This window comes from Fusarium phalaenopsidis (genome assembly GCF_050370095.1).
Source record: "Fusarium phalaenopsidis strain FUZ10S chromosome Unknown contig_32302, whole genome shotgun sequence".
NCBI lineage: Eukaryota > Fungi > Ascomycota > Sordariomycetes > Hypocreales > Nectriaceae > Fusarium > Fusarium phalaenopsidis.
This window is the reverse complement of record NW_028145405.1, coordinates 69,523-94,558: the sequence shown is the minus strand read 5'-3', so window position 1 is coordinate 94,558 and position 25,036 is coordinate 69,523. Positions and strand designations below refer to the sequence as shown.

The 25,036-nt window shown below is 50.8% G+C and overlaps 9 protein-coding genes across 9 annotated transcripts; 7 read left to right on the top strand and 2 right to left on the bottom strand.

The window, feature by feature from the left end:
• Positions 1-460: 460 nt before the first annotated feature.
• LRP88_07416 (transcription factor domain-containing protein) lies at positions 461-2,505 on the top strand (the record flags this gene model as incomplete). The annotated part of the gene is made up of 4 exons (XM_083243946.1): positions 461-1,175; positions 1,229-1,506; positions 1,564-1,691; positions 1,746-2,505. 4 exons carry the CDS (start codon positions 461-463, stop codon positions 2,503-2,505), a joined length of 1,881 nt encoding a protein of 626 aa, XP_083098440.1.
• Positions 2,506-3,958: 1,453 nt separating this feature from the next.
• LRP88_07415 (aminotransferase) lies at positions 3,959-4,921 on the top strand (the record flags this gene model as incomplete). Its single annotated transcript, XM_083243945.1, has 1 exon — positions 3,959-4,921. One exon carries the CDS (start codon positions 3,959-3,961, stop codon positions 4,919-4,921), a length of 963 nt encoding a protein of 320 aa, XP_083098439.1.
• Positions 4,922-5,659: 738 nt separating this feature from the next.
• On the top strand, positions 5,660-6,925 carry LRP88_07414 (FAD-dependent oxidoreductase; the record flags this gene model as incomplete). The annotated part of the gene is made up of 5 exons (XM_083243944.1): positions 5,660-5,691; positions 5,744-5,863; positions 5,918-6,116; positions 6,166-6,569; positions 6,619-6,925. 5 exons carry the CDS (start codon positions 5,660-5,662, stop codon positions 6,923-6,925), a joined length of 1,062 nt encoding a protein of 353 aa, XP_083098438.1.
• Positions 6,926-7,103: 178 nt separating this feature from the next.
• On the bottom strand, positions 7,104-8,708 carry LRP88_07413 (glycosyl hydrolase; the record flags this gene model as incomplete). The annotated part of the gene is made up of 1 exon (XM_083243943.1): positions 7,104-8,708. The coding sequence occupies one exon, from the start codon at positions 8,706-8,708 to the stop codon at positions 7,104-7,106; it is 1,605 nt and encodes a 534-aa protein (XP_083098437.1).
• Positions 8,709-11,950: 3,242 nt separating this feature from the next.
• On the top strand, positions 11,951-12,973 carry LRP88_07412 (uncharacterized protein; the record flags this gene model as incomplete). Its single annotated transcript, XM_083243942.1, has 5 exons — positions 11,951-11,992; positions 12,046-12,204; positions 12,254-12,360; positions 12,413-12,729; positions 12,783-12,973. 5 exons carry the CDS (start codon positions 11,951-11,953, stop codon positions 12,971-12,973), a joined length of 816 nt encoding a protein of 271 aa, XP_083098436.1.
• A 2,451-nt stretch (positions 12,974-15,424) lies between these two features.
• On the top strand, positions 15,425-16,057 carry LRP88_07411 (methyltransferase family protein; the record flags this gene model as incomplete). Its single annotated transcript, XM_083243941.1, has 1 exon — positions 15,425-16,057. The coding sequence occupies one exon, from the start codon at positions 15,425-15,427 to the stop codon at positions 16,055-16,057; it is 633 nt and encodes a 210-aa protein (XP_083098435.1).
• A 475-nt stretch (positions 16,058-16,532) lies between these two features.
• On the top strand, positions 16,533-17,183 carry LRP88_07410 (acyl-CoA N-acyltransferase; the record flags this gene model as incomplete). The annotated part of the gene is made up of 1 exon (XM_083243940.1): positions 16,533-17,183. The coding sequence occupies one exon, from the start codon at positions 16,533-16,535 to the stop codon at positions 17,181-17,183; it is 651 nt and encodes a 216-aa protein (XP_083098434.1).
• A 1,045-nt stretch (positions 17,184-18,228) lies between these two features.
• Positions 18,229-22,244, bottom strand: LRP88_07409 (uncharacterized protein; the record flags this gene model as incomplete). Its single annotated transcript, XM_083243939.1, has 3 exons — positions 18,229-19,685; positions 19,789-20,656; positions 21,006-22,244. 3 exons carry the CDS (start codon positions 22,242-22,244, stop codon positions 18,229-18,231), a joined length of 3,564 nt encoding a protein of 1,187 aa, XP_083098433.1.
• A 706-nt stretch (positions 22,245-22,950) lies between these two features.
• Positions 22,951-24,675, top strand: LRP88_07408 (uncharacterized protein; the record flags this gene model as incomplete). The annotated part of the gene is made up of 1 exon (XM_083243938.1): positions 22,951-24,675. One exon carries the CDS (start codon positions 22,951-22,953, stop codon positions 24,673-24,675), a length of 1,725 nt encoding a protein of 574 aa, XP_083098432.1.
• Positions 24,676-25,036: the final 361 nt, after the last annotated feature.

The following is a 25,036-nucleotide window of genomic DNA, read 5'->3' as shown; positions in this document are numbered from 1 at the left end:
ACGACCAGTTTAAAACGAAGATGAAGAGCCGACTCTCCAAGGCGTGCAGTAATAAAATGAGGCCGGTGACATGGGTCAGACGCTGTTGAATACGGCCTAGCTAGATCATTGTATCGTTAAGTCTCCGTCTTAAGACAACCCCAGATGATCGCCGTGAGAGCCGAATATTACTGCCATACCCTCCATCATGCGCATATCTCAATTGCCTAATCTTCGGGATGGTGTTGTATCTTAGCTCGCCCATGACTCAACCTCCCCGCACTCTGGCTCTCCAACCCGGATCCATTATCCGCCACTCGAATGCGCACTGTCTCGCCCTAAATGTAGAAGGGCTGGCTGATGGGACTTTAGTGGATCATGCCCGTTTTCCTCTCCCCACGCTTCCCGACCTTCCCTCCTCTTTCCCTGCTACTCTCTTCTCCAACTCCATCTTTCGCCGATCACGATAACTTTACCAGCCATGTCGCAATCTCAGGCTCAAGCTCAAGCTCAAGCTCAAGTCAAGGCCCCTCGCGAATTCAAGTTTGTAGGCGCCTATAGCCGCAAGCGACGCCGTCGAAACGGTACTGGCCCGACTGGGCCGAAGAGCACAGCTGCTGTGGCAGCGACTCCCCGAAGTGCACCTACACCCGCCGCGCCAAATTCTAGCCCTAAAGTTGCGAATAGAAAGGAAGAAAACAAAGATGAGTCGCAGCAGGGCTCGCCTCCCGTTGCGACGCGTCCGCCTGATGTTCAAGTTCCACCGCCAGACACTCCCATGATATGCGAAGAAACCGCCAATCCAATCGACAACGAGATGATGCTGCAGCCCGTCACCGAGGGCATGAGCCAAGGAAACGACATAGACTGGTCCTACTCGAGCCTGATGAACCCATTCTTTGACCCTGGCCCGTCCTTTGTTGCTCCTTTTGACCAGATGAACGGGCATCAGCAGCTGCCCCTTTACTTTGGACCCGACATTCCTTTTGTGCAGTTGGATGAAAGTTCCTCTGCAGACAACTCCCCCGAGAATCACTTCATTGGACCCAACCTGCCCAACGAGAGCAACGGAGCCAATGTCGAATGCGATGCCGATGGGCAACCTTCAACTATCGACGAGATTGTCCTGCCATCGTTAAGCTCACAGGAAGCTCCATGCAATATCAGCCTAACCATAACCCAACTACTAACGCGATGTAAGTATCCTATTTCTGCTATGAACTCTGATTTTCCTTCTGACAGAGGTTAGATGATCAAGAGTTTTGCGTCATGCCCTTGACACACGATTTCGATGCCAACCCTTTCCGATTCGACGCCGAGACTGGCAGAGGCTCACAACTTCTTCTTCACTGTATCTTGGCTCTGTCCTACAAGCACATCAACCGCGATACCGGCTCTTGTGCCAGTGAGGCCAAAATGCATAAGAAGAAGGCTCTCCAGATGCTCAGGGATATGGAGGGCACATCGCAAGCGTCGCCGATTGAAGCGACCTTTCTTGACGCTGTATTGATTCTCATGACATTGGATGTAAGTTCATCTCTAACATAGAAGTCGCATAGGTTGTTCATGCTGATAATTTCGAAGTGCGCAACTTCAGCCCATGGACCATGGACTTGGTACTTGAAACGTGCACACAAGATGATACAGGCCACAGAGAGTCTGAATGTCAAGAAAACTCCACGGATGCAAGCACGCATAGAGATGCTAGTCTGGTAATTCTACTCTGGTCACATGGACGTGGGTTTTGAACTTTGCTAACTATTTAGGTGGGATGTAACTCTTGCCCTCACCAGCCGCCAAGGATGCGTTCTATCAGAGTCTACGATAATAAGTCTCTTCAACCATGACAAGTCGAGCAACGAGACCTTCTACAGCGTGTCTGGATGTCCAGAGGCTCTGTTTCGACACATGATCCGTTTAGGATCTTACGCAAGGGAATTTGAGCTTGTGGCCAACATGACGTGTGTGAAATTTGACATGGGTCCAGTGTTGGGAGTGGAAAAAGAAATCAGGGAATGGACTGACCCCGAGTACGGCGATCTCCCTGACCAAATCGTCGCCGACACCCCCCCTTCCGAAGGATGTGACATCGGAGAGGTTGCTCACTACAAGGAAGACCTTCACCACTGCGCAGAAGCCTGGCGATATGGCCTCCTCATCTACATTTGCCGCGTCTTCAAGTGGCAGCGTGACCAACCAGCGCCGCCAATTCTGGGGTTCCTTGCGCGCAAAACGCTCAACCATGTCACATCTTGTAGATACAGCTCCATGCTTCAGAAGCAGCTACTACTTCCTGTGTTCCTTGCTGGCTGCGAGACAAAGGACGAGCATTTGCGTCAGGTTGCCAGGACATACTGCGGCTGGTGGAATGAGCGGACTCGCTATGACATGTTCCTGACGGCCAACGCTCTACTCGAGGAGGTATGGTCCAACGAGACCCCCAATTCGTGGTGGGGCTCTATCATTGACCAAAAGAGCCGGTCCAACGTTGGAACAGGAGATGCTCGCCAATATTTATTCGGTTGATCGTCTTTCGTTCAGAGTTTTAAGTCTCGGCGCAGGACTTGTATATTCGGTGGGTTGGAAGGGAGGGTTGTTTCGTCTCGCTTTCCATTTCGAATCTATCCTTTTTGAGCTGTTTACTTCGTCATTAAATCGTTGTTTCCTCACATGGTTGCCGTGAAGCCGTCGTCGTTGTGGTTATGCTGCGTCTTGACAGGACAGGGTCGAGACTGGGGCTAACCGCCAAGACAGAGAGGCTCTCCTCTGTTTGTCTGTTAAGATGGAAATTGGAGAGCACACAGCACACTTACGTTGGTCAGCACCTTTTGTAGCTTTCTAGCACGAGGAAATCGTTATCGCTACGTGCCTTGATGGGATGGGGCATACAATGGTGTGTTGAAAGTGCAAAAAGAGAAGGAAGAAGAGAAGAAGGCAGAAATCGGAGATTAATCTGGGACGGTGAGATTTTATTGATTTCTAATTTCTTTTTTTGGACATGCCTTCTACACTTCTCGCATCTGCCCTTCCGGCCATCTGCACCCTGATTTGCCAGAGCGGAGGCACGTTTCGGGAAAAAGGAACGGCCCTTGCATAGCAAACACTCTAGGCATACCGTAAACGAATGTCTAGGCCTCGGTCGATCAGGTTCATCGTGCTCTAGGGACGTTCTCGCGTGCCTCATTGATCCATGTTCCTCCTACCAAGGTCGAGACCCCTGAAGGAGGAAATGGATAGTGAACGAGCCATCTCTTGCCCATTTGGCGACTACACTCTAACAAAGAGAAATGTCTAGCTAGTAGTTATCAGATCAGGGTGGCTCAACACCAAGCCGGGAAGTTCGCGTTATTCGGCGAAGCCATGCCAGGTGCCATCGCCACTCGCGACCTGCCTTTGGAGAATGAGTTGGAAACACATCTCAGAAAGGTTCTTGCATCGAAGAGGAAGGTAACGTGCAATTTCAATGCTGACAAACACTCCGAAGCAGGCAGCTCGAGGCAATTTTTGCCTCTTTGGCCAGAGATACTGGATAACCAATTCTACCAACTTCATCAGGAACTTGGGCGACACCGGCCGAGGCAAACACGGCGGCTTTGTCGATGAGTCCGATCTTGGAAGTCTCATGGACGTGACCTCGTCGGTCTAGGCTAAATGAGCGTGGATCAGTGGGCCATGGCGCTGAAACCCCAAGACGCAGCGAGGGGCGGCGATGTCAAGATCACAATTACCCAAATAGGAAATACGAAAGATAGCTCAACCCAGATGCCTCACCTGGTGCTGTTGCTATGAACCATCGGCAATTAAGTCGCCAAAGTACCTAGGCAAGGGATCATCTACTTAAGCAAGGCATAGGGCATCGTGCATACTCATTCCCGACAACTCAAGTCACATTCATTAACCTCATCCAACTCCCTCATCTTTGCCCATCAAGTTCCGCCACAAACAACACCAATCAACCTACCAGCCACAGTCACCAGAAATGGCCACCATGGACAAGGTTTTCGCCGGCTACGCCGAGCGACAGGCCGTTCTCGAGGCTAGCAAGAACCCACTCGCCAAGGGAGTCGCTTGGATCCAGGGTGAGCTCGTGCCCTTGCACGAAGCCCGCATTCCTCTGCTCGACCAGGGTTTTATGCACAGCGATCTAACATACGATGTGCCCTCCGTCTGGGATGGCCGATTCTTCCGTCTTGAGGATCATCTCAACCGTCTCGAGGCTAGCTGCAAGAAGATGCGCCTCAGGATGCCCCTTCCCCGGGAGGAGGTCATCAAGACCTTGGTCGACATGGTTGCCAAGAGTGGCATCCGAGATGCTTTTGTCGAGTTAATTGTCACTCGAGGCCTGACTGGCGTTCGAGGAGCCAAGCCTGAGGAGCTCCTGAACAACAACCTTTACATGTTCATCCAGCCATATGTCTGGGTTATGGACCCTGATGTTCAATACACCGGCGGCCGTGCTATTGTTGCCCGAACCGTCCGCCGTGTCCCTCCTGGCTCCATTGATCCTACCATCAAGAACCTTCAGTGGGGTGACTTGGTCCGTGGCCTGTTCGAGGCTAACGACCGAGGAGCTACCTACCCCTTCCTTACTGATGGCGATGCCAACCTCACTGAGGGCTCAGGCTTCAACATTGTTCTCATCAAGGATGGTGTTCTCTACACCCCTGACCGTGGAGTCCTCCAGGGTATCACCCGAAAGAGCGTGATTGACGCTGCTCGGTCGTGTGGCTACGAGATCCGGATTGAGCACGTTCCCATCGAGGCGACCTATCAGGCCGACGAGATCTTGATGTGCACAACTGCTGGAGGTATCATGCCTATTACTACTCTTGACGATAAGCCAGTTAAGGATGGAAAGGTTGGCCCCATCACCAAGGCGATCTGGGACCGATACTGGGCCATGCACTGGGAGGATGAGTTTAGCTTCAAGATCAACTATTAGGCGGTTGAACTATTGTATCAAAAATAGAATAAATGCATGTTCCAAGTATCTTTGACAAACGACGAAGTTTCCGCTGGTATGAGAATTGCCTCGGTCTAGACGAGCTCTATTGCACGTGGCTAGGTATGTGGCTCGAGCTCAACACGCCGCCCCTTGTACAAATTTCCGTCAACAGTCTAACGAGAAGCTTTCCTCTCTCTTCGAACTTCATGTAGCTCTTGATGCTTAATTTGAAGTAGCCGCGTTCGCCAAATCAGAGCAATAGAAGCGATCTGATTTGGCAACAAGCCTAAGCGGCATCTCGGTTGGTCGGGAAAGCCCCTTTGTGGTCTATCCGGCTACATGCTTTAGCCACGCCAAGTTGCATCTGTGTTCCTCAAAACACATTAACTATAACTGGAAATAACCCTTACTACAGAAGAAGAAGCTGTAAGCTAAGAGAATACAGTAATAAGTGTCAATTGGATGGTGGTTGTGGGTCGGGCTTCTCCGAATGCTGACTTCCCCTTTCGGGAAATAGGACCAGTGGCAATCGCCGACGTGATCATGCGAGCGAAGGATTCTGGAAAGATTGAGAATGGAGATATCATTGAGAATGGGGTTCTACGAAGGGAGCATTGTGTACTTCAAATGCGGACGCTCGCCGTGACAAAAGCTCCATGTCAGTGACTTCAGCGGGCAAAGACAGTTCTAGTCCTCAGTATCGAAACACCCCATAAGCATTTCACTCTCTTCAGCATGTCTTCACACGATAGCATTGTCATTGTTGGGTGAGTCGTGCAGTCGGGATGGCAAGTTCATGATTCGCTAACCCCAGCGTAGTGCGGGCATCATTGGTCTTGATGTCGCCCTGGTCCTTGCGGAAAGAGGCTATGGCCAGTCTATCACTGTCATTGCTGAGCACCTGCCTGGTGATACCGCTCTGAGCTATACCTCTCCATGGTAAGCAATCCCCAACTATACACTAGAATGAGCTGCACTCTAACTTGACTCCAGGGCTGGTTGCAACTTTTCAGCTATCTCAGGCACAGACGCCAATGCTTTGAGATGGGACAAACTCGGGTACTTTCACTTGAGTAAGCTGGCTTCCGAAAGACCGGAGGAGACCTATGTTCGAAGGACGCCTTCCACTGAGCTGTGGGACGACGATGTTCCCCATGACAAGATCAAGACTATGTCTGAGTACCTAGAAGATGTAAGGCCCACGCGAGATCCAACGGTCTCTCTTTACTGACCAAGTCAAGTTCACTCCTCTGTCTGCTGAACAGCTACCTGAGGGAGTCAAGTTCGGTGCATCCTTCACAACACTAACAGTCAATGCTCCCAAGCACCTGCTCTACCTCTACCAAAGGCTGAAACGGGACTACGGGGTCCGATTCATTCGACAAAAGCTTCCCAACCTTCAAGCAGCCTTCTCCAGTCACTCCACCCAGATCGTTTTCAACTGCACAGGAAACGCGGCCAAGTCACTTCCTGGAGTTGAGGACTCCAAGTGCTACCCAACGCGGGGCCAAGTTCTGTTGACGCTTGCTCCTGAAGTGCAGACGAATATCATGAGGCACGGCAAGGACTACGAGACCTATGTCATCCCTCGGCCCTATTCCAAAGGACATGTGATCCTTGGCGGATATATGCAGAAGGGAAATGGGTATGTTGCTTAATATATTGAACTGGATCACCGACTGACCAGCTTTTAGAGACGGTGCCACTTACTCGTACGAGACTAAGGATATCCTGGATCGTACACAGGAGCTTAGTACCGAGGTCCGAGAAAGTGATATTGAGGTCATCGCTGCATTTTCTGGCCTACGACCTTCTCGTGAGGGTGGCGCTCGTGTGGAACGGGAGGACCTGTCTATTACGGGCCAGAAGCGTACCGTCATCCACAACTATGGAGCAGGCGGTACTGGATTCCAAGCTGGCTATGGAATGGCAGTTGATGCCGTCAGCGCTGCTGAGCCCCTGCTGTCCGAGATTCGAGCCCAGTTGCGATCCAAGTTGTAATTTTCAGCGAAAAAGCATATTGGTGATATGCGAGGTAGGCTGCTTTGAAGGAAGCCTCAAAAAGGTATGGTTCAAGTGCTTCAGATAATGTGGTTGCGGCCACGACTACATATTTGATAGCAGGGTCTGACATAAGGATTACTATTCTTCCTCCCAATACCCATTCTGTCCAGTTATCTCATGCAGCTGTGAATGATTCAACCTTGATCGAGCCGCCTAGTGCCTGAGTGGCATAATTGAAAATGCCAAAGCGGTAAGCAATGAAGAATGCCCAGCCATTGTATAGCTCGTAGTTCGGACCAAGTTTCTCAAATTTACTTCCGTCCCAGCTGTAAGAGAAGACCGCGTTCCGAGACCCTGTAGGGCTCGTGTCCAACTCGGCTCGCAACCACACCTGTGTCTTGCCCTTCGGGACATCCGCCGTGGCCTTGACCTCGCCCAAACTCTTGGTCTCTCCTGACCATTCGTCAATAATCATTCCTTGTGCGACTGCAAGGGTGGATTTGCCGTTGGATCGATGGATGCCGATATAGGCGCTCTGATCGCGGAATGCCGCCAAACCTGCTCGGTCGCCATCGGCCAGTTTGCTAAAGTCAATCTTGACGGTACCGACAGGGTGATCTCCATGGGTTCGATGAGTCAGGGTGTTCCTCGCCGAGTATATATCGTTGGTTACGCTGGCCGTGCGAAGAGTCAAGCCATTGTTGATCTCGTAGGAGCTGACGTCGGGATTATGGTTCCACTCCCAGGACGGATCAAGCGACGTGCCCTGGAAACGATCCGTCCGCCCCCAATTCTTGGTGAGGCCATTACTGCCCGAGGGAAGCGGGTACGAGGCTCCCCAGCCACCATTAGCACCAGTCACGAGGACTGGGAAACCATCATCGCCCCAGCGAATTGGGGCCAAGACGGGAAGGCGACCAGCAGGGTATGCCCAGGTGAAGGACATGAAGTACCACTCGCCTGCAGGAGTCTTGATCAGGCTTCCCTGGTGGGGGGAATTGCCACCGCTGAGCGGGGGTGTGACGCCTTTGGCGAGGTTCTTGGATTTGTAAGGGCCGAAGGGGTTATCAGACTTCCAAATCCAAGTTGCCGAGGCGTTAGGGTCATCGTTCAGTATGTAGTACTGACCGTTGATCTTGTACATGCGGTTTCCCTCCAGACCATCAACCCCAATAGAAGTGTTGTTCAGGACTTGCTGAGATTTCACTTCACTAAGGCCGTCTTTGGAAAGCTGAGAAACTCGGACGTTGTTTGACCCGTAGACGACATACATGGTGTCGTCATCATCGATCAGAATGCCATTGTCGTAGTAGCAAGTCCCACCCGTTCCAAGCTGCGCTGCCTTCTTCCAGGGTCCGGTTGGGGATGGAGAAGTGAAGACCCAGGTGTTCCAGAAGTTTGTGCAGCCGATCCAGTACCACAGTTTATTGCTCTCTCGGTATCTCAGCGATGAAGCCCAGGTTCCCCCTCTATAGGCGCGAGTGTTGCTGTTGGGAAGATCATAGCCGTCTCCAAACTCTAAACGCGGGATAGAATGTCCGATAAGATCCCAGTTGATGAGATCTTTGGAGCGAAGTATGGGAGCCCCCGGGCTGTAATGAAAGTTGGACGCAGAGAAGTAATAGAACCCATCGGGTCCCAGGAATACATCATTGTCCGGGAAGTCAGAATAGATGATGGGGTTTTGGAAATTCTCGGCTCTAGCGCCATGCGTCGAGGTCGTGACCACGGACGGGATAGTGGAGGCAACAAGACCTAGAAATAATACAAGCGACTTCATTCTGAGGTGACTGGCTGATTGACGTTTGTCCTGTGCTTTCCCGCAGGGGGGCAGTTTGGCTTTATATCACTTATTGTCAGGGCATGGTGTTACTAGCTCTCTTCGTATTATGTAGGTTGCATCCCCGGGTATTCCGGATAAATCCCCAACAAGGCACTTTTTTCTGACAGTCTCCGAGTTCCTAGACGCTAGAATAGGCAAACTAGCCCGGCCACAACCCAATGAAATACCAGGGTTGAGGTTAATTTATGCAGGGCTACCATACCGTAGCGAGAAGGTTCGGTTCCAAACAGTGGAATTCTCACGCCACGGAGCGATGAGTTCCGCCAAACGGAGGCAGAAGCTCCGACTGCCCTGAAAGCGGCTAAAAGCTCGCGATAGAACGGAACGTACCTCATGGCAGCTAGTACTGCTTAATAGGTGTCTAGGAGATTAAATAGTCCGGCCTCACCTAATTGCGACACGGACTCGTGATGTCCCGGTTAATCTGGCAAGCAGGGGATGCATGGTTTGCATTTCTACCGAGCAGTCACAAGATTTAGTGGTGTTTTACCGGCGGATTCTAGCGACACAACCAAGGCATATGTTTGGCTTATATAAATAAGCTGGTCATAGGCAGGCAAATGGACCATCATGTACCTAAAAAGGAAGTTCTATAGCGGATTTCGGGTTTCCTAAGCAAGAAGAACAGAGAAAAGCGCCAAGATTCCGTGACTTACACTCATACGAGAAAAGTGGCACAGCCGAAATGATCAAGTGAGATACACCTACTGATGACGGGGACAACTTAGGGTTAGATTTCTAGCGGAGACGAAAATGACCGTTATACACCTGATCGCTAGTAACGATACTCTATAATTATGAACTTCTTTGCTTGGAGTAGAATGACGATGATGAAGCACTCCTAGACAAGTGCTGGGACAGCCCTGTTTGCCGAACTGAGCACAACACCGAGCTTGTGCACATAGTTGAATTCCTCCCCAATTAGATCGTTCTGAACCCAAATTCGTTGAATCATCATCTTGATAGAGTCTAGCTTCCGAAAGTGAATATTCCTCTCTGTTTTGGAGATGAGGTCAAGAATCATGGTCCGTTGGTCGTCTGTTCGCGCCTCGCAACCAAGTATCAGGAGAGGGAAGGGCCATTGGCAATCTTCTGAATGTGAAAGGATATAAAAAGACCTCTCGATCCACTCCGGAAGACATGATCTCTCTTTAGGATTGTCTGCTGACGCACGTTTGAGGTAGATTAGGGTCGCCAGTTGGTAGAGTTCGACTGCTCTGTCGGAATTCGAACGTGATCCTTCAGCTAGATTATTATTCCCGTGCGTTGAGTTATTGATCCTCCGTAATTTCCATTCCAGGAGTTTGAGATATTGCTGGTAGTCGCTCTCGTGGAAACGTGGATCCGAGGGTTCAACGACGGTATCACACACTTCGGACAGGAGATATAAGACCTCATGCGGAGGACCTACTAGATGCGCGGGCTGTATGGCGTGTAAGATTACTAAAACTCGACGGGGGAGGAGAGTAGATAAAACCTGCCTGGGCTTCTGCGCATACTGCAGGTTGAAAGGGTTCGAAATGTGCTCCTATGGCAAAACCGGTAGCCTCGAAGAGGCTTGGTTGCCAGTGACGCAAGCTGAAGCGAGCCAGCACGTCAGAGTAATGGACCCAGCCTATCAGTGTGGTCGTATCGTTGGTTGGGGCTCTCTCGTCGAGTTTGGCGCTCTTGATGATTTTTTTCGAGCCGCATACATACCACAGCCAATGGCTTGATGCCGCCGAGATTTGGTAAATCTAAAAAGAAGTATTAGTACGTACCTGTGGTATGCCAATGCTTAGGGTGAATACCTCCAGAGTGCAGAGGAGCATCCCTGCAGCAATATGACGAAAGGATTCATCTGCGCCAATGACACCCTGGGTAGACGCTGCCAAGGCCCGAAGAGCCGCGATTTTGAGTCGATCTGCTTGGGAGTGGTCCTTATCTCGATGATATGATGCTAGGGCTAAGGTGGACTGGAGTATTGCGGTTGCAGACGGCGAGTTGTCGGAGAGAGCCATGCGAATGAGAATCTCACGGATTTTCAGCGCGTCGTGACCAAAGGCCATAAGGGAAAAGGATGCCTGATACACAACTGCCTTGCGTGAGTTTTGAGCTAGTACTTGGTCCTAATTGAGGGGTCTGACAATATTCGAACAAACCCATTTGCACATGGTCCAATACTCCACTGAGCAAGGGAATCGAAGGACTGGGTACTGGCCGAACGACCTGCATGAACTCCGTTGGTTGGTTATCGAGATCCTTTAAGATAAACTGTCTCATAGTAGGATGTTGCTCAGAAGTTCCATAGCCAAAATCGATGCCAGAGATCAAGGTGTGCATCTCTATGTCCCAAGTGGAAGTGTTAACAAAGTGCCTTGCGTCATGGCGGCGCATTTCTACGGGTGCAGGCCCAAGTATCGCACGCCGAACATCACCCTCACGCGGCCAAGACAGCCGAGTCCCATAACCATCACACCTTCGGCCTGCTCTGGCGCAACGCGTGCAGGTCGGGAGAGTCCGATCACAGAGGACCTTGCGGTCTAGTTAGGAGTGTCAGTGGAGCTCGGCAACGTTCCCAGGCTTGGCTGCCTAACCTCTGCAGGTCATACACCCTCGTTGTGACATGAAGGGCTAATGGACTGGGATATGCCGATGACGATTGGGTCAATTTTGAGTTCAGAGACAATGCCTGCACGAAGGATGCGGCACTGGGTTGCAAAGCAAATCAGAAGCCGCCCTGTCGGTTTTATCGCTCGCAAAAAGTTGCCACCGAGGACCAGTTATCTCGGCGCTTCTGTGTGCGGATTTGTCATGTCGACATTCGTGGACCGGCGTGGTGAAGAAGTCGTAAGCAGCCACCCACGCTGACATGTTTTTGGCTTCATGCGGGGGAAGCTGAAATCTCAACCGAGGGCAACTATCGGCGAGCTAACATTCCCTGAGTCATATGATTGGTCGGTGGGATGTAGCGTCGTAGTCCAGCCCCGGTTACTAGAACCTGATAGCGATGATGCTGGAGCTCGTCAGTCACCAAGAGTTGAGCGACCCGGGTGACAAAGCATGATATGAGTTGAGTATATATATCTAGGATAGAGGAACTGTATCAATATCTTTTTTGCATTCAACATCTCCGGCGAAAAAACAAGCTTCTCTTTAATCAGCACTCCACCAGACTCCACTATCACCACTCTCGTACCATGGCTTCGTATCTGGTCACAGGGGCATCCCGCGGTCTTGGGGTAAGTCGAGTTTACCTCTCAGTTATGAGTGAAATTAACTTATTATCTCTCAGTTTGAGTTCCTCCGCCAGTTGTCTGACAAGTCAGACAACATTGTGATTGGTCTCGTCCGCAACAAACAGGCCACAGTCGAAAAGATCGAGCGCGAACTCTCTGTACGAAAAAATGTGCATATCATCCAGGCCGACATCAACGACTACCAGGCTCTCAAGGTAATAGCTCCTGTTCTGACTTCACCGGCGCGCTAACATGGTATGGCAGGCTTCTGTTGATGAGACTTCCAAGATTACTGGTGGAAAACTTGACTACATCATTGCAAATGCAGGTCTAGTCTCTTCTTGGTCCGCTTACGACCCTCTCAGTGTGCTGTACGTCAATCTCTTCACTCCAGGCTCTGAGACTCTTCTGACCGCTCTATAGAGGCGAACAACCTGAGAAGCTCGAGGAGGACTTGCTCACCTCATTCAAAGTCAACGTGGTCGGCAACATACATCTGTTCAACCTTTACGTGCCACTCCTCCTCAAGGGCCAGGCTAAGAAGGCCATTACTCTATCCACGGGTATGGCTGACCCGGACTTCGTTTCCAAGTTTTCCATTTCCGTTTCAGCACCCTATTCAATTAGCAAAGCCGCCGTCAACCTAGCTGTTGCCAAGTTCGATGCCCAGTACAGAAAGGATGGCGTACTTTTCATGGCTGTTTCACCAGGCATGGTCGACACAGGCCACTATGATGACGGTCAGATATCTCCAGAGCGCTTTTGCAGAGATCACGCACTGACAGTTTTACAGCGACGGAGGAGCAGGCCCAGAAAGCGGGTGAAATGTTGCAACAATTCAAATCCTACGCACCCAGCTTCACTAAACCGATAACGCCCGAAGAGTCCGTTACTGCAGTCTTGTCTGTGCTACACGAAGCTAGTATCGAAGCTGGTAATGGTGGCTCCTTTGTTTCTCACTTTGGAAACAAGCAGTGGCTGTGATGGTCGCCTTCTTGCACGATGAGTTCATCAGGTGGAGGGCAATGGAAGTTAAATTGATGAATTTCTTTGCTGTGTAAGGGCTGTGCCTCTCGGCTAGACACTCCCTCCTTGCGCTCCATAGACGTTTAACCACCATACTGCAAGGTCAAATCTTGGACCTGCAGTTGTTCTTGTTCCATGTAGGGTCCTATTAAGTCGAGAAACTCCCCGGTGAAAATGTCGTGCGGATAAAATGATGTGATGGCAGCGTCGTTCTCATTGGATTCGCTCTCGCGCGTCCGGTCTGCCAGCATGGCCGCAAGCTTCGTGAAAACAGTCGGTGGGCCATCTTCGTGCACTCCGGCTTCCGAGGCCACACGTCTCAAGCTCTGGCAAATCCTTTGGTCTTTGGATGCCACGGTGTCGGAAGACGTAAGCCCGTAGCTTTCTGGTGGGAGGTATCTTGCGATCTTGCGAAAAGACAGCGTCGAATGCATGAGTTGATAGATCGAGGCCAGAGAAAAGCCAGTGTATTGAGCTGGTTGATATGTGAAGAGCACATTGAAGTAAGACTCGAGTGCTCTCATGCAAACATATAAATCTGTCAGTGTGTCTTGTGAGGCTGGAGATGTGCTTGCATAGGCATCTGGGACTACAAACTCGTGGATCGCAAAAGTGGCATAGTGAAGATGAGAGAGGACAACTGGTTGATTTTAGCGAGGGTCATGGATATAAATTCAGTAGTTAAGTTCTGACCTGGTTCCTGCGATAGGGAAACTGCTTCAGCCTTTATCCGGTCCAGGTCCGCTTGTATCACGCCAGCTATCCAAGCTGGCGGTGCGTTGGATGACTGAAATCGATTCCGGTTGCGGCTCTCGGCAGGCGAGTAATGGGCCTTCTCGAGAACTCGTCGTATTTTAACAAGCGTAAGAAGAGTCAAGTTGCTGGTATCATTGCCTTCGTCTGCCAGGTCCTCGAGATATTTGCTCATCTCGCTTGTCCAGCAGAGCCTGTCGGCCTGATGAAGGTACGATGAGATTCTGCCAGTACGATTGTTAGCTGTCTTGACTCTTGTAGAGTGGATGCGACTCACACAGAGCTCAAGAAATAGCTAGCAAGAACGGCTCGACGCTCCTCAGATGTCCGGATGCTTGATGCCCATGGTTGGTGAAGTCTGAGGTCAGAAGTGCCTTCAGAGATGGTAGATGGCGCCTTGTTTAAACCAAGGTCAAATATAATTGTGGTAGAAAGTTGAATAAAAAGAGTCAAGAATGGTCGTCTCTTTACTTGGAAGTTGCCCCTAACGTTGCTGTAAGCATTTGTAAGTCTAGCAATGCATACAATCCTACCATGCGATACACACTAGAAGCCCTTGAAGTAGCTCAAGACTTCTCTCAAGCTCAGCCACCATGCTGCTTGCAATGATGCTTCGGATTTCACCGTATAACTGTTGCTGCTTAAGCGTGGATTTTACTGACACAGCGACAATGCACAGCCACAGGAAGGGTTTTGCGTCCCGTAACGTGGCTGCGGAGGATTCTCGGTCAAGCATCAAGAAAGGAAGATGGACTTGCTTAAGGGTACAAAAGTCTCTGAAGAGCTCTTGACCGTCAAGTACAAATGCGAGTGTAGCAGCGGATGAGCGCTCTTTGTAGCTGCCGGGTAGAAGTGGCGGTTCTGAGGGTCGAGAAGAAGCACTCTCAGCGTGAGCCAGAGGCAAGTTCACCTGTTGCGGGTTATTTGACATGAGGAGGGAAACTAGTCCATCAATTTTGCTTTCAAGTTGATCGCTGTGGGTGGCGTTGCCTCGTCTTCTCGCTTTCCTCCTGCGTTCTCTACTCAAGGAATCGCACTCTTTTCCTAGACGTTGACATCTAAGTGACCACGTCAGTTTTGCTGGACATGCACGGGAGCCGTCCCCAGAAATCCAACCTTTCACATGATTCTCCGCCATTGGTAGCCACACATCGGGATTTGGATCGGGAACATTGGCTACACGCCGTTCCATAGGGGGCGTGTCCAGCTTGTCGGTTCATTGGGGAACGCGATTCGTAATCAGCGCAGAGTGATATCCACCTTGGACAGCAAAAAGGTCACAGGGCGCGTTAGAGGACGGTGATGGGAGCGACAAGTAGGAATGTTGGCGGCGTTGAGAGACAGGGCCTTCTCTTATTGGTCTTGGAGCATCGGACGTTCCGGTGGATCGGCGTTCCGGCTGCGAAATCTCCGATCGAGGTTCGGCGTTGGGAAGTTTAAACCTCCGAACGCCGATGCCGAGCTTCTAGGAGTGCTCTGTGAGACAGCATATATAATGGTGATAAGGAAAGAGTCTCATATTGTCATCAGTTCGATGTTTAGATCGCATCTCTAATCCAGCGAAGTGTATCATATTACAGCATATACACCAGCAATATGGTTTCCTTTCACAATCTGTCGTTCTCTGTTGCGGTCCTCTTGTCCAGCTTCATCACCATGTTATGTTCCAAGGCACCCAATTCTACTCCACGTGGTGGCTGGAACCAAGACCGACTGGGCTTTTACGCTACTCCTGCCGCAGCATTTCTGCGACGTCTGATGGCCGGAGGAATCGGCCTCGTTCATGCATTTATTGTGCTTAAGGCTCCCGGCACCAGTCTTATCTGCCCACATTCCGACAATCTCAACTGGCAACTTTTCGACTGGAACCCATATACCCTGGTCTGCCTCGTCCTGATCATCGGTGTTGTTGGGCCGCTACGTCTGTTGGCGTTCGCTCAACTGGGGGGCAATTTCACTTTCCGACTTGGACCGCCAAGCACTTTGACCACGACGGGAGTATATCGCTACATGCAGCACCCAGGCTATACGGGACAGATCATCGTCTTGCTGGCGAATCTGGCTCTTTACTCCCGGTGGGATGGAGTATCAGGATGCTGGCTTCCCGAGAATGCACACCAGAGACTCAATGGCTGGGGGTTTCCCTGTGCCGTTATTATTACCTTGGGTATTGTGCGGAGGCTATTGATGAGGACCAAGGATGAAGAGGAGATGCTGCGGAAAACATTTGGGGCCGAATGGATCAAGTGGCATCAGTCTACCAAGAGGTTTATACCTGGCGTTATTTGAAGGGACTTGGACTGAAATTGCATGAACCTTCATGTCACACTTTGTCCATTGATGTCTTGGGCCATCTGTCTGTCTCGTACTGCATGCGTCTTGGTGGACAGTTGTCTCGTTCATGCGATCAAAACGGTTCTTTTCAGGTGGTGGCGCCGGGGATTGCAGAAAAAAAAAAAAGAAAAGCCATAAACCATTGCTAGAGCTTAGGAACGTCCCACGTATACGAGAAATGTAGTGGGTCAGGTTGACGAGTTAACTGAATTGGAATGCCGGTTAAGCAAATTTGGTGTGGTTCGACGCTTGTCACTCCAGTGACTGAGCCGGTGAATGAGTCATTGGCCGTCTTTTGGATCCCCTCTACGGTCTGGTCGCTTACTAGAAATGCTGGTCGCTGCCAGTGGAATTCACCTACCTGTTCTTCATCACGTCGCCTTATAATTCTCAATTTTACCCATCACGCACACACCTTTCATCAGTCGACATGGATTACGATACGGAAGAGATCGTCAACGCCTTCCGGTCAGCCAGGCTCCAATACGTCCGGGCCGACCAATCCGACAGCAATTTGCAAGCATTTCTGCCAACAATTGAACAAGACCCCATCATTCAGGCCATGGCTGCCCCAACGATGCTGCAACCGAAGGGCAAGAAAGCTGCGGACAGCTACCTTGAATCCGTCGTCAATTCTTTGTTAGGCGTGGCAATATGTCTTTTGCCTGAAGAGGAGAAGAGAGTCAACCCAGAGAGCGACAAGAGCGACGCAGAGCACAAACAGAGCCCAACCATCATCGGCATAATGTGCATCGGCTGGGGAGGCATCTCACCATCCGTGGCACACCACCGCACTGCTGAGATCGGTATTAGTCTTGCCAGACCATACCAAAACCAAGGCTATGGGCGCGAGGCCATTAATTGGATGTTGGACTGGGGATTTAGGCACGCCGCGCTTCATTCCATTGGCATATCTACTGCCTGTTATAACCCGAAGGCTGCACATTTGTATGAGAGTATGGGCTTCAAACCGGAAGGGCGGCGAAGAGGGACAATTTGGCAAAACCGCAAGTGGTACGATTTGTTGGAGTTTGGAATGCTTGAGGACGAGTGGGAAAAGCTCAGGGGCATTGCCCCTTAAGCACTTCTAAGATTGGGATTGCACAACTAGCCCTTAGAATGCAGGGAAGAAATGAATATTTTGATGCAGTGAAGAGAGAAAAAGTATCAACATTGAATGAGGCACTGTAGGCGCCATCAGGGACTGACATGAAACTCCAGAATGGGGAGAGGTGTAGTTATGCTCACAGCTCCGATCTCTGTCTATCTATCCGCTCAGTTATCCCATCAAGGGCCGTGCTTCAACTATATCGAAAAACACAACATCAACGCATCATAGCATCATATCCCAATTAGCACAGTGGCCTCGTTACTTGGCGAATGAATCAAAGGCAGAAAATTCAGCCAGGTATCCGTGTTTAAAGCGAACAGTACAAATTCAGAGAACCAAATCACTAACCCTTCCTGCACAGGCACCACTTCATCCCACACCTGATTTTCCATCCTGGGTCAGGTTTAAATGAGTTTGATCCAAGAGGGTACTATGAGGGCAGTCTTGAACAGACTTATATTCAACATGCGAGTCCAGAGAGTCCAGGTGCCACCAAAAAGGCAATAGTGAGACAAGGCAAGGGAATAAAAAAAAAGTGGCGTAGAGAAGATTGATAGTATGGTCCAAAAAGTTCCTAAACTTGACGGGGAAAATGACTCCGGCAATCCAAAGGGGTATCAGGGACCACTATACGAACATCAACAAGCTCCAACGTGTCAGTAAATTTAGAATCCGTGCTTTCATATCAACCCGTCTGCAAACCACCCATACTATACCTGTCAACAGTAAAAGCTTTCCACATAGCGAGGCTATCTGAATGCCAAGAGCGCTAGAGTTTAGGCGCGTAGTTAGTATTGCTAGACTAAGAGCAAGGGGGGGCACCGGACCTTGTGCTGAGATAGGAATTTCTCCTGAAATATATTGGATATGCGATAAGAAAACACATAGTGGAACCATCCCATACCCTTTTGCATCTCTGACATATTCGTTGGTACTTCTCCCAAAACCCAGTTCACACCTTCAATTGTCTCTGAAAGGACCTCTTCCTTGGTTTCTGTGATGTTGGCACGCTGGCTCATGCTGCAGACTGGGCTGGCGGATTCAGAAGATCACTACACCTCTTCCGAGCCGCCACCTCCTCCCTGCCAGGCCGGGTGATCTCTTCGATTATAGACAACCTCCCCATCTGTATTCCAAGTGCCATATCAGCGGCTGTCGCACCCTGGCCACCTGCACTCGGCACGTCGCGGCGGGCACCACGATCAAGAAGCAATCTCACTGCTGCCTCATTCCCCGCCAGGACCGCCAGGTGCATCGCCGTTAATCCCATGCTCTCCTCAGTAGCGTCAAGCTGCTCCGGATCCTTAAAGTGTCTAAGTAGCTCATTCAAAATCTCGCGGTTCGCACTCCAATCGACATCCGCCCAGTCCAGCTGAGCCGCCTCCGTCGCATCTGTTCCGCGAAACTCGGCGTCGATATGAGCGGCTGCGGCGCGGTGCAGTGCCGTCCACTGGCGAGTTGGCTCTACAATGAAATGCAGGTAGTCTCGCGTCGATGCGCTGTCAAGGAGATAACGGAGACGTGCGATTGAATTCCGCGCGTTGGAGGCGACAACGTGCCCAAGGATGGTTGTGGGGTTTGTCAAGGCGAGGTGGCCACTGCCCAGGGTGGTGAAGTTGAGGTCGGCGCCATGCGATACAAAGCTGTCGGCGAGCTGGAAGGCGTCATTCTGCACAGCTATGAGCAGCGGGGATTCGGTAATGTCGAAGTCGTCTGGGAAGCCATCAAGGGGGGCGCCGTGGTCCAGAAGGAGTTGGACTAGCCGCGCATCATTTTGCCCTGCGTACGCCAGGACATGGAGAGCGGTCCACGTTGAAGCCTGGCCACTGAATGGATTCTTAGAAGCTCCCGTGGCGTGTGCTCCATGCTCAAGGAGAAGATTGACCATCGTTGGACGATTCCATCGAACTGCCTCCAGGAGAGGCGTTCGCAGGTCAACGCCGCATGCGCGATTGATGTCGATCGTTTTGAACGCACCAACGTCCTGGGATCGGAACACCTCTTCATCATAGCCTTCTCCAGCTTTCATAACGTCAGCTCCGTACTTAAGGAGGTATTCAACCAATTCATCTCGGACCAGCGAGACGGCGAAATAGAGAAGGGTTTGGTTGAACCCGCCGTAGCCGTGAATCGAGGCAGCCCTGTTGGTCCTGGGCAGCAGACACTTGAATGTTGATTCCATCGCCTGTTGATACTTCGGACCATGGTAGAGGATCATATCAAATAGGCTGCTGCCGTAAACGGCTTGTTGAAGGAGGCCTGTCACCAAGAAGTTGCCCTGTTTCGCTGCCCCTTGTTCGATGTTGTATTGCTCAATGGCATGAATCATCAGTTCCAGGCATTTTGAACGAAGCTGTGACGCAGCAACCTCTAACGCACTGTTTGCGCGAGGCCACGATGTGTTGTACATCCTCGGATCGCTCGTGTTGGACAGCAAAAATTTGACAATTTGGGGACGGTCACAGTGAGTTGCTGGTTTGCACATTAGCCCCCTGATGCTTCCAAACACCCGAACCAACGAGTCTTCCAGTTTGCAGAAGAAGCGAGGAAGGATATGGCGATGGGGAACACTCACCCCATCCGATAGGGTAACCCTCCGGCAGCCGATCAAGATCCAGCGATGCTGGAAACTCCGCTTGGTAGGCTATGAAGGTTGTCGTCTTGACGTTTGCGTCAGCGCCGGCTTGGATCAGTGCTGGGCCTACTCTTTCGATCTCTTCGTTATCAAAGGATATTAGCCAGTGAAGTGGCGACTCTCCATTCCGTGCTGCCACCGATGCTTTTGCTCCATGCGAGGCGAGCCACAAGACCGTGTCAGTTTGCCCGGCGCGGCATGCACACAGAAGCGGCGTCTCGCCCTGGTCATTGAGTTGATTAACTTTAAGTGAGGGAAACCGATCTAGCAGAGCCTTGATGGCTTCTGTTTGGCCGCAAGTTGCGGCCACATGAAGGATGCGGTCACCTCTTTTGTTGGCAGTGTAATCGGCGATGCGATTCAACTGAGAGAAGTTCTCGAGCAAGACGGGAATGTTTCCAAAAGTCTTGATCCACATGCCGTGGGTGAATCCGTGAAGCATTTCTGTTTGGAAAAAGTGATTCGCGCCTGTTCCTGCGAGGGAGTTGCGGATCGTTTTCTTCGTTTCCTCGTAGTCGTCTTTGGAGACCAGAGCAAGATCTTCAAGAGCAATTCTTGAACCACGCAGGGCCATTAGGTTTAGCGATCCGACTACACCCTCTGTGTTGTCAAATGTGACCCCGATGCCACGCGCGATTCGGTACCCATACGCCGACGCCAGTGGATGTTTCACTCGCCAAGCGTTGAAGAGCCATCTGGATGCGCTCGAAGTATTCTTGTCTACACCATATCCATTGATGTAGAGAGCCGTGAGAAGGAAGGCCTCCGGCGGGTTTAGCATACCCTTCTTAGCCTCCTCCTCGCCTCTCTGAATGTATATTGTTGTCAGGTACCTCTGAACAGAAGAGTCCATCTTCGTCCAGTGACGCCACGTGAACTTATGTTGCTAGACGACATAAGTTTCCAACCATTTCGACGGACAGGACTATTATGACCTACGTTCAGGTTCGACCTTAATACTTGATCCGGTCCCGCGCTGTCTCGGTCAGTGTCTAATAATGTGGCGCCTGGTGGTAATTTGAGTACCTATCTTCAGTAAACAGACCATTATAACCAAGGGAGACCATGATTTGGCCGAGGTCCCTTTGGGATGGCTCATTCGATAACCCAATTGTCACAGCTCTTTGCATCGCGTCGTATAAACCAAAACGTTGAACAGTTGCAAGCAGCTGCTCCTTCAGCGGCTCCAAAGCCTGGAAATACATAGGTGGAATAGCACACAGAATGTTTTCAATGCCGTCAATGCAAGCTGCAGGGTCGTTGACCTGTGTGTTGTTCTGTTGCATTCGCTGCTGGAGAGAACGGAAGTGCTCGAGGAATTGGACAGAGTCGCCATACGGAGCGGCCATGATTGCTTTCAGGTACCAAGCAGAAAGATCTGTCTGGGCAGCTAGTTCTTCGGTTCCCTTCAGTCTCTCCGCTTCCGCATAGAATTCTTCGCCTTGCTTGGAAGCGTCCACGAGGAGTTTGAAGATGTTGCGACCATGGGCAAATGTACACCAGATGAGGAGGGCTAAGGAGTATATGTCCGTATACTTTGCGTGCGATACGTTGACTGCTTTCTTTGCCTCAGGGGCCTTCCACGGCCGGGTTCCTCCCAGCAACAGGCTGCTCCTTTCAGCATTGATAACCAGGGAGTAGCCGAAGTCACTCAGCTTGGCTCTGTATTTGTGCTCCTCATCAGGAAAGATCAAGACATTCTCTGCCTTGACGTCGCCATGGACAATGCCGCATGAATGAAGCATATGAAGGCCTTGGCAGACGTCAAGGCAGAGCTTCCGCCGAGTCTCTATGCCGAGATACTCTCGCTGTTGCAGTTGCGAGAGGCTCCCATGTTCCGCAAACTCAACAATGAGGACGGGCAACTTTTGCAGAGAATTAAACGGATTTGTGCCCCACGCCAATCCAAGAAAGTTGACGAGATTCGGGTGTTGCAGGATTGGCCGGTGCGTTGAGAGGTAGAGCTCCATGATTGCAGCGTCTATGGCGTGCCGGGACGTATGAGCGGCTTCACCTTTGTCCGAAAACTCGATGACGGACACCTTGTAGGCAACTACGTCCGGCAACTTGCGCCGGTCTTCCGTCTCGACCGAGAAGCCATCAACTTGTATACGCGACTTTAGAAGCTTTTGGGGCGGGATGCGACGTCGGTACACGACGAAGCTTGCGCCCCGGCCGGCAAATGAAGCGCTGTCGACGGCTTGCGCATTCGAAAACACCGGTGGTACCGATAATTTCAAGGCACTTTCAGCCAAGATGGCTCGGTAGGAAAAGTCCAAGGCGTTCGGGATGAAGCGTGCATCGTCTAGAGTTGAAGGGTCATATGGTTCGAACGTCGTAGGATCGGAGGTATCTCCCCTAAAAGATGTCAGACTTCTTCCCGAGGAGGACTCCATTCCGCTTCAGGGGATCGGTAATTGGGTGACAGAGGTCCAAGCAGCCCAACTCAAGGCATGAAGGAGGAGTGTTGGCGGGTGTTATGACCAGGCGGGGAACTTCGAGGGAGTGGATCTGTTGCTTTACCTCCTTTTAAGGATCCTATGGCACTGCTAAGCACATAGTTATTAATTATGTAACTAGTGATTTGCGGCTGAGCTGCTACAGCCTACCTCAGCCTGTTTCGCGATTGACGATATTGTTAGGACAACTGGAGGCCTACGGCCAAATAGAGCAAGTGGAGTGGACGAAGAAGTGGGGTGGACCAAAAATAAGTTACTGCGTGGTCAAAGGAGCTAAATGCATTTTGGCGAAGAGGTTTATTATGCTTAATCGACGGTTGGTAAACGCGTAAACGGTCGGAGAGACCAGTACAAGAAGAGAGGCCAGGGATCCAAATATCGGATAATTGCACTTTCATGTGCCTCATCCAGGGTTGATCAGACATCAACACCATCATATGGCGCACGCGCCCTGTCTGACATACACGACCCCGCATACCTATGGACCGACAGTCCAAGATCGAGACCCAGACTTTCCAGCAATTACGTATCAAGAACCTCAACGCTTGTGTTGTACACGCACAATCTTCTGGCTCAGTTAACCCATCAAGGGCCGGGCTTCAACTATAATAAAGAACACATTGTCAACAGTTGTACACGCACAATGGACCCCGGAACAGCCTTAGCTGTGGTGTCGCTCTCTTTCGACCTTTTTGCCCGCTGCGTTAGAGGCTTCACCTTGATATCTGACGCTCGAAATATCGGAAAGGATGCAGCCATCGAACGAACAAAGCTCGTGCTTCAAGAGTATCGGCTCATTGAGTGGGCTAGGGCAATTGGCCTCAACTCTCCCAAAGACGATGAATCACCAGTACCTCACAGGCACCCTGCCGCTCTCATCCTATTCCAGCTAGAGCAGCTTCTCTCCTCGACAGATGCTTTGAAAAAGCGCTACAAGCTGGAACTCGTGTCTCAGCCGGATGGTTCTGATGAATTGGTCCCTTCTGAAACGATCGTCGCTCCGGATAACCCGGCTTCGTCGATCCTCTCAAATATTGTGTCATCCGAGACTCGCGCGGGCATCCTCAGGCGCGCATCCACACTCAACACGGCGAATCGGTTCCCAAGGCGTCTTTGGTGGGCCGCTATCGACAAGAAAAAGTATGCGGAGTTGGTGAAGGATGTGACCGGGCTTGTCGATGGACTTTGGTCTCTCTTGGATATGCCTCACCGAGTTCAGACGTCTCGCGCTGTCAACCAGACGCTGCAACTAGCGATCCAAACGAGTCAGGATATCAAGGGTCTTCAGGATCTCCAGAAATCCCTCCACGACTCGGCCACAGATGCTGAGATGAAGAACGGCCTCGCTGCCTCGGCAGGTCTGAAGGCACAGCATATTTTGCTCACATCACATGATGGCCATGCCCAACAACCAACACACTCCGATGATGGGACCAACAATATAGTGCCAGCACGACCTCCATCGGTTCTGGACCCCTCCCAGCTGGCTAGTATTCGTATGATGTCTTCGACCATCGGATCGGCCCAGTACAAGGGAGACACCGTACTGATAGAGGAGAAGCGCGTACAGCCGCGTATGAAAGCGAAGCTTAAACCACGTGTTGAAGCGCTCGTGCATCTACTCTCTCAGCCTCCCACGCCATCCTTCCAGACATTCCCTTGCCTAGGATACACTGAAGAGCAAGGGGGCTTCCGGTTGGTCTTTCGATTCCCTTCCAGGACTGAGCAACCTCTTTCTCTGCTCAGTGTATTATCGAGATCCAGCGGGCCACTACCAGATGTTGGCGCACGACTTCGCTTAGCTGTGCAGGCGTGCCAGACGCTCCTCAGCTTCCACACCGCCGGCTGGCTCCATAAAGACGTGCGGTCTGAGAACATTCTCCTTGTCTCTCCACCCTCTGGCCAGTCGATTGGTCGTATTGGTCGTATGGGTCGACCATATCTCTGCGGCTTCTCCTTCGCGCGACAAAGTTCGCCGACCGAAATCAGCGAACAACTATCTGAGGACCTCTCACGAGACATTTATCGGCATGCCAAGGCTCTCGGAGAGCCTTCGGAGAGCTTCGAGCGCTATATGGATGCATATTCTCTCGGCTGTGTTCTGATCGAGATCGCAGAATGGACCCCTCTTCGAAAAATTGTCAAGAAGCGCGTTGACATCAGCAACAGCAACGGCGTGAAATTGACTGATGTTTCATCACTCTCCCAGTGGATGCATAATCGATACATCACTGAAGGACTCGCAGAATTTCGACTCGGTGTTGCGTTTATGAAGATGCTTGCTCTCTGCATTCCAGGGGGAGATGAAAAGCCGGATTTGGCTGACTTCTACTCTGCCCTTGAAGGTATGGCCGCTTGTGAGATTTGATTAGACCTCTAAGCGCAGCTATCTTTAAGCTATATAGAGCAAGGGTCCCACAGCATGGGAATGACTAGATATAGCTTGTCGTTCAACGATTTATGATTATGATAAGATGATTTCTCTTTTGACTTACTCCAGTAATGAGAAGCAATGATTCTCGCTCTTCATATATTTTACTCTCCTAAATAGTTAACACAATTGTCCAAGTAGTCGATCATATGAATCCACATATCGTGTGATCATCGTGTCAGTGGGCTATATATAGAGGAATCGAAGAAGAAGGAGCTGAACCTATGTCCCTAAACATAATTCTTGTGATCCCCTTTTGCATCTCTGACATGGTGTCATTCATCACTGGTATCTCTTC